The following is a 10,537-nucleotide window of genomic DNA, read 5'->3' as shown; positions in this document are numbered from 1 at the left end:
TCCATAAAAGCTGTTTGTTACAGACTGACAACATTCCTGTCTCTGAGAGCAATTAGAAGTCACATCTGATGAATACTCTTGCTGACAAAGCTCTTTCTGTAGTGCACTTGCTTTGAGATTGATTACCTGACCAGTATTTTTGTTAGTATCTGAACAAATTAAGACAGAGAAAAACAGCACTTTTACTAGAATAAATTAGGACTGTTGGATAAGGATTGAACACTGAAGGAGTAAAATTGATCCATGCACCAGATTCTCTACATGAGCTGGATAATACTCTGTCTTCTGTAAAGACATCAGTTCAGTACCTTTGCCAGTGTCTCTCCTTCCCTGTATACTGAGGCAGAGAGCTACAGCTAATTTAATTGCCACATCTCTGGCTTTCTGTAGAAGAGCTGTCTGGAATGTGCTGGCACATTTTCTATACACTTTTAATGAGATTAACAACTACAGAACTTTTAATGGCACAACAGTAATGGCTTCAATGTCATACCATAGTGTAGATGTTTGCTTAATTTAGCTAATGGGTGCCAATAATAATCTGGTAGGGGAAAAGCATCTAAATAATATCTAAATCATTTTAAGATCTAAAATGAAGTTGTTTTACTTATTTAATTTAGGAGACTCATTGGTAAGACTCAGGGAAAACATTTTCATTCATTATGAACAGTTGATTAGGCTAAAGCAATAACAGAAATACAAGTAGCTACTACTGTAAGGATAATTTTTTTATTCATGATAAACAATCAGCACCTGCTTAAAAATTTGTTTACTTGGCAAATTTGAATTTCGAGATGTTCTGCTTACTGTTTCAACAAGAAATAGTTTCCTGATAGAATTCTTCCTCTTACAACATCATTGAAGCCTTCTCGGCGTGTTGCAGCATACATACTTTCTGTGGACTCCTTCATGTCAGAACGGTGTCCTGAAAAGAAAAAGCATTTTGGATATTTATATTTTTTGCAATCCTTAAGCTTTAGCAACATTAGGTAATGTTATACATAGCAATACAATAGGCCACTGTTCACTGCAGTCCGACATGTCACTATTCTGGAAAAAACAATAAACTATATTCCTGTTTTATTACAGAAATATGAACCCAGATTTTAAGACCAGACTCATGTGTCTAGTAGTGAAATAAATTAAAATATGTATTTACATACACACTTCTGTCTGGACAAAGTTTTTTTACTCTATTCCATCTTGGAGAAATAACACCGACCACTCAACCATGAAGAGTACATCTATGAAAACTAATACTTTTACATGGTATCCTGCAATGTTTCTACTGTCTGAGAAAAAAAGTATTTTCAAAGGCCTTACCATATTCCAGTCCATCAAACCTGGCCATATTCGATGCCACTTCTGCTGTGCACAGCACATGGTAGCAGACAATTGAGTAACGAGTGTGTGGTAGGCTCACTTCAACCACTTTAGCACCTGCATTCTTGAAGAGGTCAGCAGCCTTTGACCAGAGAGCCAGGATTTCACTAGACAGTCCTGGTGCATGATATTCCTTAGAGGAAAAACAAGAAGGGGAGTGGTTTTACATACTGGTTTACTTCTAATAGCAACTGAAACAAAAATACTCCTTGCTAAAAATACATTGAAACCATTACCTCACCACCATATGATTTAAAGTACTTATTACAGCTTCTTGCATCTACTAAATACTATACAATCAAGCAGTATTAAATTAACAAGATTCAGTGCTCTTCAGAGTATTATGTTCATCTCAGTGGGATCAACCTACATATCACAGATCATGGAATTTCAGCAGTTTCTTCTGGAGGAGAAATTGTCCAGCTAACCACTTATTTGCCTATTCATTGAGACTGTACTGCACTGCTCTGCAGTCAGGGATAGAAATCCTTCAGGTCTAAATCCTAAAACTAGGGCTGCTGTGAGTAGGAGAGATAGAAAGAAATGATGGCCACAGTTATCAGCGGCAACTGGCACGTCTTGGTGAAACAAACACAAGTTAGGGTGTTCAGGCACTGGAATAGGTTGCCCAGGGAGGTGGTGGAGTCAGCATCTCTGCAAGTGTTTCAGATGAGGATATGGTTTAGGGTTTAGGGGTTCCAGCAGAGTGGCAGGTTAATGGTTGGACTCGAGGATCTTAGATGTCTCCTCCAACCGTGATGATTCTATGATAAAACAAGCCACCAAAGAACTGCAATCAAGGCACTGGGAGAAGACTTAAATAAGCTACGTTGCTGTTAAAGAGCTACACTAAAGAAATTCAATCCAAATTCTCCATTTTTTGAGATACTTGCTTTAATTCTAACCCACACTATCAGGATCATAATACTGTCTGATTTCTGAGTAGCTATGACTCATGTTTAATGTATGCATGTATCTGTTTAGGATAATCTGTAGCAGTAGAAAACATCTGTCCAGAGGATATTAATAATTAACCAACACCACTACTTTAAACTTATCAAAATCTAGACAGCATGCAGCTAATTAATTTTCTAAGCATACAATCTCTGCATTTCACAGCTCCTGAATAATTGGTCAGTGGACATCTCTGTTTACCAAGTTAAGTATTTTGGTATGCCTGTTCTAGCACAGGTTCAAATACTGAGAATCAAACTAACAGATGTCACTCACATTATCTCTTTGCAGGCAGAGCCTTTCCTAAATCAAAAAATAGGCTGACAACGGTGTTGCTAAATTGCAAGTACCCTTATATTTATAAACATGATTGAACTGCATATATCAGATGCCAGATTACTGTTGTCTTTCAATCCTTACTACAGCTCTGCAAATCACAGATCTGCGTGCCATCCAATTGCCTTTAAAATTCTGCTTCGTATTAACGCAGTGCCACGTAGAGAAGTATCTCAAAGCACTGCACAAACCACTACCAACCTCACTGTGTGAGAAGGCACCAAGAGCAACTTGTTTGAGGTTACACAGGTGGCTAAAGAGCAACAAAGACAATGACGAATTGAAGTTCCCCACTTCCCTTGATGTTTCCAACAGTGCTTCCCACAATGGTGACAAAATGTTTCAGATGAGACATTAGCGTATGTCTGAGCAGGCAACAGAGCACCTGCTGCTCTTTTCCAGGAGCTGCTTGTACTGTCTTCACTGTTTTAAATCATGAGAGACTGGGGCGTGGTGGGTCAGACAAATATTTTTGTGCTAGGTGTCCTATTTCTTGTTCCTGTCCATTGCTGCTGACAGGATTTAAATGTTACCTTTGGAATTCCTATCGAGAGCTTGCTGACATCAGTCAAACTGGGTAGTTCAAATGGCTTAAAGTTGTCCTGGATTGTGGTAGAGTCTTTAGGATCATGTCCAGCTAGTGAACCTTAAATATGACATGACATATGAAGAACAGGGAAACATACATTAGTTAGCAGAATTCAGTTTATTCTGAGACAAAGTTGTAAACAAAGACATATGATGTAGTAATACCTAACACAAGTGCTGCGTCATCCACACATCTGGTTAGGATTCCTGGCACATCCATGGAGTTCACTAGAGGAATGAGACCATGGCGAGAGATCAGTCCATATGTTGGCTTTAACCCTACCACACCACAGTGAGCAGCAGGGTTTCGGGTAGATCCTCCCGTGTCTGACCCTAAGGCTCTATGGTTTCAAAAGGATCATCATTAGTAAAATAATCCAGAACATTTCCAAGTATTAAGAATGTATGGCTTTAAGATTCATGGACATAAAACTCTGTGAATTCTTCCAGATTAGAAGTCATAATCACATAGCCTAAATTTCAGTCCACTCTCTAGCTCTGCTGTTTTTCGTCAGTTCTCTGATTTCTCTTAGGGTCTCTGAATTAACCATCAGGAGATGGTTTCCTCTTCACAAAGCATAAGTAGAATTTAGGCCATCTGAATATGGCCCCAAACATCTACTTCTGCCTTTTCTGTTGGTCTGTTCCAATACTAAGCAAAATATGACTCATGTGATTTAGGGTACAATTTTCAACACCGATATCTTCTTTATTTAGTAGTAAACACACTATGAAGCAGCACCTTCCAGTATAGAAATGAACAGTGATACTTCTTGTCCCTAACAAGAGAGGACACTTTGAAAAGTCTAGGATGTTTTTCCTGTTTCCAAATGTACAAAGCACAGCACCAGAACTCCCAGTTTTACAGTAGCTTAGGTACAATTTTAGGACACGGCATTTTCTTTACTATTGTTTTTTTACGTTGACTTCCCTTTTTGTTCACAGCTGAAATCTTGTTCTTTCTAAATTGAAGTGTTTATTTCAAAAATTGCAATGGAATTGGAAATTTGTATTGAAATGAAACTTGCCCTTCTCTTGCTTTCAATAAATTTAACTCAAGCACCATTAACAAAATAAAGCAGCTTTCATGCAAATCTTTGCCAAAACCAAATTAAATTTCAGAAGGAAGTGTAATTTTTATTGCAGTGAGTATATGACTTTTCCCATAGGCATCTATTTCTGAGCTCACAGAATAACAAAATGTTAAGGAGTATGAAGGGACCTTAAAGATCACCTAATCCCCACCCCCTCGCCATGGGGGTAGGAGACCTCCCACTAGACCAAGTTGCAATTCAATTGACTTTGCTGAAGTGGAACTTATTTTCAGAGCTTTTGTATTGATATAAAACATCCTCAATTTTGTAGCATTTTTGCATATCCAAACCTCAAACTGAAAAGACAAAGACTGGCAGCATTCCTGACACTTGAAAGACACTAATAGAGTGGATATACAATAGGTTATAGGCAATAAGATAGCTGGACAAAAAAAATCTCCCTGATCTGACAGTGTGCTGAGTAGTGCAAAATGAGAGTTCAGTATGGCCAGCAACATAAGAAAAGGTGCCAGACTGTGTCAGGATCAGCCCATTCTGGCTCAGGACAAGGACCAGCAGTCCTCGGCAATGGCTGCACTGAGCTCAGTTTCAGCAGCATTAAAATGTTGAGTAGTCTACATCCTAGCAAAGGGTAATCGGAATAATCTTCTATAAAATGTGCTCACAAAATGCAAGGTATAAAATTTTATGGATCAGATTGCTTTTAACAGACTGATGGGGAAGATAGCATAGACAACTGATTTGCTAAAAAATGTGTTGCTACTCCATACAGTTAATAATTATTATTTTTTTTAAAATCTAGCTTGTTTTAATTCCTTTAGGAAAAAAAAACCCAACCCCAAACACACACATCCCCTCCAAAAAAAACCCCAAACACTACAACTGTCTTCTCACTTTTTAAAACAGACAAGTTTGTAAGTACCTGTGTAGTAAGTACCTGTGTACCCTTTTTATTAAGTCAGGGATTAGAAAGCTTTTAGATCCTAAATCTCATGTATAATTACATAACTATGCTATAAAAACAAAGGAGGGGAGGAAAGATTATTATTCCGTTACAAATTAAGGGCTCTCCTAATTTGCTGAATGACATTTTCAGTGTGCATTTGTGTAATGCACTTACTGATGAAGAGGATGTGCCACAAACCTGATTGGAACTTTAAGAAAGTATGTAGGAATGGCAATAAAACTGTCATTCCTTTACTGCCATTATAATTCTATTTCACTCAGTGCAAAGTGGTCGTATCACTACACTGGATAACACTTGGAATGAATAAACCTAAATTTGCCTGCATGGATTAATTCTGGCTTCATGATATGCCACAAATCAACTAGGGAAGCTGAAATAAAGTCTTGCATGCCAGTGCCAATAACGCTCCCATTTCATACTAGCTTATGAGAAACTTATAAAACACTCCAATGTATCTTGAGACACTTAGTGAAAACCAATTAAAAAGCCTCTTACGCAAAGCACGTGAAGGACGACACAGCAGCTGCGCTGCCTCCTGAGCTCCCTCCTGTTATTACCCAGTTGGGCTCTTTGTCCTCAGAATGGGATTTTGGGAAAGATTTTTCCTTGTACTGTCTTGAGTAACTCCAGGGATTTCTGACTGGCCCAAATACTCCATCCGTGCTGCCAGACCTGAGAGAGTCACACAGGACAAATACAGACAGAAGTGACAGGTGACACATTGCATTCACCAAATTCGGATTTTTTTCATCCAATTCCTCATCCTCCATCCCAGCAGACTCAGTTTCAACACAAAAAGTCTGAGGGATATAAATCTTTGTACACTTAACTTCAACAACGTTATACAGAACTATAAAGTTTATAGCTCTTTATCCTTTTCGGACACAGAACCTGAACTTGTACCTCTTTCTAACTTCTTCTAATGCCACTGAAAAGAATATAATCACAAAAATATAAAAATGACCTAAGGTATGTACAAGTAAAGGTGCACATCTGCTTCACAACAAAGGTATTCTGTTCTTCTAACCCTGCATTTGATGCAAGACCACAGTCATGTGGAACACAATGCTGCTAGAGGTCTGCAAAAAGCCCTGCAGTAGCAGGAACTAGCACTTCTCTGTAAATGACACACCATTACTCACTCTGTAGCCCTCTGCTGAGACCACAGGTCGCTGGTTCAGAGCACCACACTGGCTTCTCAGAAACTGGTTTCAGTCAGCTTGTGGTCACCTAAGTGTGAGCTGCCACCAGAAGCACAGGCAGGGGGTACTTTCTGTTTCCTCACAACCTCCACCCCACGTTCCCTCTGACTCCAAGGTGCCAGTGTTATTAGCCACATCATCAGACAGAGAGAGCAGCTGACAGAAGCTGAAAACTAACCTTATTGAGACACCACTACTTTAGACCTGGATTTGCTCCCTGACCAAGCTCATGGTGCAGCTGGTGCTAGCACCATGCAAACACACAGACCAGAAATCAGAACCCAGTATTTGGATAAGCCTGTGCTTTAGTGAGCTTAGACCGGTCATAGCACTGCATAATCAGGTTTTTTTCCATGCTTTTTGCCTGCTCTTCCTCTGAGGAGCATCTCTTTGACACAGAATTACTTAAGTAAAAACAATACAGTCAGTGTATTTCCACCCCATGCCCCTGAATTCCTAATCAAACCTCTGTCTGAATTAAGTAAAACCACAGCACTTACTGTTTCTAATAGCAAACTTAACTCCCAGACATTCCCTTCCAGACCCAGCGGTTGTTTTGCCAGAGGTTCCCATCCCTAACAGCCTGATGCTGTTCCCTGCTACAGCTTGGCTGCCTGCACTAATTTGTTGGAAAACCAATTTGTAAGAGCATTTTTCAATATGCTCCTGACAAAAAGTCACCGACATCAGCATAAGCAACTTGAAGTGCTGCTCTAGATTAGCCTGTTGGCAGCAGATCAGGGAGTACATAGTACTCCAGTGGCTGACCAGCAGAGGCAGTGATGCCACTAGGGGCATGATATAATTAGCTAAGGGCAAAAAACCACCAGTAAGAACAGAGAAAAAGGCAACAGTTAACTGTGTTCTAACCAATTCTACTAATGCACTACTGGATCTGGAAGAAGTCTGCTTGTCCTTGGCCTTCTTCAAAGGCTGGACTGCTTCCTCCCTCTCAAACACAGCTATAGTTGAACTCTATGTTCACAAAACTCAGCATTTGTATCATCTACACAACAGTATAAATGCTCAGGGAGAAGTTAATGCAGCTTTCTATACTTTTCACAGGTAAGTATTCATTACTGTCTAGCCTCACAGAAAGAGGAGTTAGGATTACAGATAGATTGGAACAGATAGTGTGTATTCTACTTTATGTATGAGCACACATTAAAAATAATAAACATCACTCACCCCATTGCAAATTCATCCAGGTTTGTTTTACCTAAAAGCACAGCTCCTTGATCCAGTAACTTCTGAACTACTGTGGCATTGTAAGGAGAAATATAACCTGAAAACAATCAAAATAGTTAAGAGGGATTGGTGAGATACAAATGATTTTTACAAGTAGCTACTATGAACATTTCTAAGTTGTCACTATTAGTGGATAAGAACTACCTGTTCACAGTGCCAGAGTTTTGCTCCAAGATAACATGAATAATTTCCAAAATCTAGCAAAAGTAAACTTAATGCTGTTCTGTTTGCAGTGTTTTACTTCGTGAAGACTAAAACGGAGATAATAAATGTTTTCTACTTTTGTTTTCACTATGAAAAAATTCTAACACCTTGAAAATGTTCATGGCATGTTCACAGAAACAATAAGCCTAGGAAATTTAAAGAACATTTTAAGAGCCTTATAGAACATGTTTGTGTATTGAGATTACTCATGTCTACTCTTTCTACAGCCATATGAAAAAAACACCTAAGTCAACAATTATCAACAGAACAACAACAACACAACAAAAATGGACTGTCTTTGGATTTTGCTAGGCAGAACAGTACTGACTGGTTTCCTCTAGCCCTAAAAGTCACATGAAGCAAATGCTGTATTTTAGAACAATTCTATTTCCGTTTGTAGGCTGTAATAAAAACTGTATTCTTTAAAGGATGTAACTATATAAATAAAAAAGATCATGTGCTTAAAAAAAGAAAAAGATGCATCTGTAATACCAGATGAACTTGGCAAATGAAAATGGATAAATGTGTTTCCTCCAGTCAGTCCAGCTCATTTTCTGAAAACACTTCGATTTCTGGAAGGCTCCACTCTATAAACCCTCTAAAGAGCAAGAGCTCTGAAATGAGATCTCACTGTACTTTAAAAGCTCTACTGTACCTTTTAGCATGTTTGATGCACATGTTGTCTCAATGCCAGCTGTATTGAAGTTGTCTTTTACGGCAACAGGAATTCCATCTAAAGCACCCAGAGGCTGACCTGCATCAGGAATGGTTGCAAAGCCAACAGGGATTAAAGCAAAGCATGCTGTAAGTATAGTCTTCTCATCAATTACAGTTTATTTTACGTGTCCCTTCGGGTGTCTTTTGGAAGCAAGAATGCCATCCACTTAGCATCCTATTTAGGGGTGATCTCATGGCTCTGTACAACTACCTGACAGGGGTTGTAGAGAGGTGTGGGATGTCTCTCCTGCCATGGCTGCAGGGAGAGGACTAGAGGGAATGGTCATAAGCTGAGACAGGGGAGAGTCAGGCTTGACGTTAGCAGAAATGTTTCCCATGTTAGGGTGTTCAGGCACTGGAAAAGATTGCCCAGGGAGGTGGGGGAGTCACCATCCCTGGAAGTGTTTAAGAGGCATCTGGATCTGACACTGGAGGATATGGTTTAGGGGTTACAGCAGTGACAGGTTAATGGTTGGACTCGACGATCTTAAAGGTCTCCTCCAGCCTTGATGATTCTATGATTTGATGGTTGTCTGTTACATTCTCAAGAACCATCTTCCATTTTGACTCTTGTACTGAGCATTCTGCCCAAACCAGACCTGGCCCCACTGAGCTCTGCAAATATGCCTTAGCCCACATGACAGGCAGCTGCTTTCGTACAGGTTAGCTATCCCAAAGGAGGGCCTGTCTCTTCCAAAGTGACCACACAGTGCTTATTTCAGCCATAGGTGCTGGCTAAATCCACTCCACCACTATGCTGGGAGCCATAAACTCTGCCTACATGACATATTTTTATTGGGAAGAAGCTTTTCCCTGTGAGGGTGGTGAGACACCGGCACAGGTTGCCCAGGGAAGTGGTAGTAGATGCCCCAACCCTGGCAGTGTTCAAAGCCAGGTTGGATTAAGAGTTGAGCAACCTGCTCTGGTGGGGAGGTGTCCCTGCCTAGGACAGGGGGAGTTGGAACTAGATGATCTATAAGGTCCATTCCAACACCTAAAATTGTATGATTCTATGATACACAGTAGATATGACCTGAAAAATTACTAAAACAGAGAAAGTATTTCTTAAGTGATCCAGAAAAAAAATATTAAAAGGCCTGTATCAAACTCAAAACAAAGTGCTGGGGGGGGAAAAGAGGCACCCAGCAGCAGTGCTGACCAATACAGCTATTTAACCTGCAATGCCTAGTTTGGCCCAGGTTTTGCCTCTGATTTCTGAACTCAATACTCTCCTGAGTGCCAAGCACACATACCGAGCATGCACTCAACAGAAACCTCAACCACAAGCCCCATCCCCACAAGGAGTCAAACAGGCAGCACAGACACGTGGTTTTAAAAGCAAAGGTGCTTCATCTAACTCAAAGAGCTCTTCCACAATACCTTTTAAGGACTAATATAAATGACAAACGTACTAGGATATGTACTATACATAATATGTATACGATGTATACATAGTATGTATGTACCATATGTACATACATACTACGGTACATTCTATGACTCTGTGATTGACATTCTATACCTCTTTTGTATCTTTTCTCTGATTCCTCAGCCTGCTTCAAAGCAGTTTCTTCTGCCACGGTAATATAGGCATTAAGAAACTTGGTGCTTTTGACGAGCGAGAGGCACCGCTGGCAGAGCTCCGTGGGAGTGACATGTCCTTCCTTCAACGCCGCCGACACCTGGAAGCACAATTCCTCTCTCAGCGCCGCCAGGTGACGGAACCCTCGGGAAGTGCTCCCGGCCGTGGCTGAATCCCGCGGGTCGGGAGAGGAAAGACAAGAGGGGACGGCGAGACCCGGTCACACACCCGCAGGGCGGGCCGGCGCCACTCACCTCGCGGAGAGAGGCGCGCAGCATGGCTCTCTGCCGCCCGGGGCCCG

At 40.6% G+C, this 10,537-nt stretch overlaps 1 protein-coding gene across 1 annotated transcript in view; it reads right to left on the bottom strand.

Moving 5' to 3' along the window:
* QRSL1 (glutaminyl-tRNA synthase (glutamine-hydrolyzing)-like 1) overlaps nt 1–10,529 on the bottom strand; it is a 13,205-nt gene extending 2,676 nt beyond the window's left edge. Inside the window, exons 1-9 of the mRNA XM_009080177.1 lie at nt 10,491–10,529; nt 10,177–10,336; nt 8,593–8,691; nt 7,674–7,770; nt 5,779–5,955; nt 3,427–3,602; nt 3,207–3,319; nt 1,324–1,516; nt 808–925 (exon numbers count right to left, since the gene is read on the bottom strand). Coding sequence (XP_009078425.1) covers nt 808–925; nt 1,324–1,516; nt 3,207–3,319; nt 3,427–3,602; nt 5,779–5,955; nt 7,674–7,770; nt 8,593–8,691; nt 10,177–10,336; nt 10,491–10,514 — 1,157 coding nt within the window. The 5' untranslated portion in view covers nt 10,515–10,529. The remainder of the gene's footprint in view (nt 1–807; nt 926–1,323; nt 1,517–3,206; nt 3,320–3,426; nt 3,603–5,778; nt 5,956–7,673; nt 7,771–8,592; nt 8,692–10,176; nt 10,337–10,490) is intronic.
* Nucleotides 10,530–10,537: the final 8 nt, after the last annotated feature.

This window comes from Acanthisitta chloris, unplaced genomic scaffold (genome assembly GCF_000695815.1).
Source record: "Acanthisitta chloris isolate BGI_N310 unplaced genomic scaffold, ASM69581v1 scaffold12508, whole genome shotgun sequence".
Lineage (NCBI taxonomy): Eukaryota > Metazoa > Chordata > Aves > Passeriformes > Acanthisittidae > Acanthisitta > Acanthisitta chloris.
Note: the sequence above shows the minus strand (reverse complement) of the source record. Positions and strands in the feature narration are given on the sequence as shown.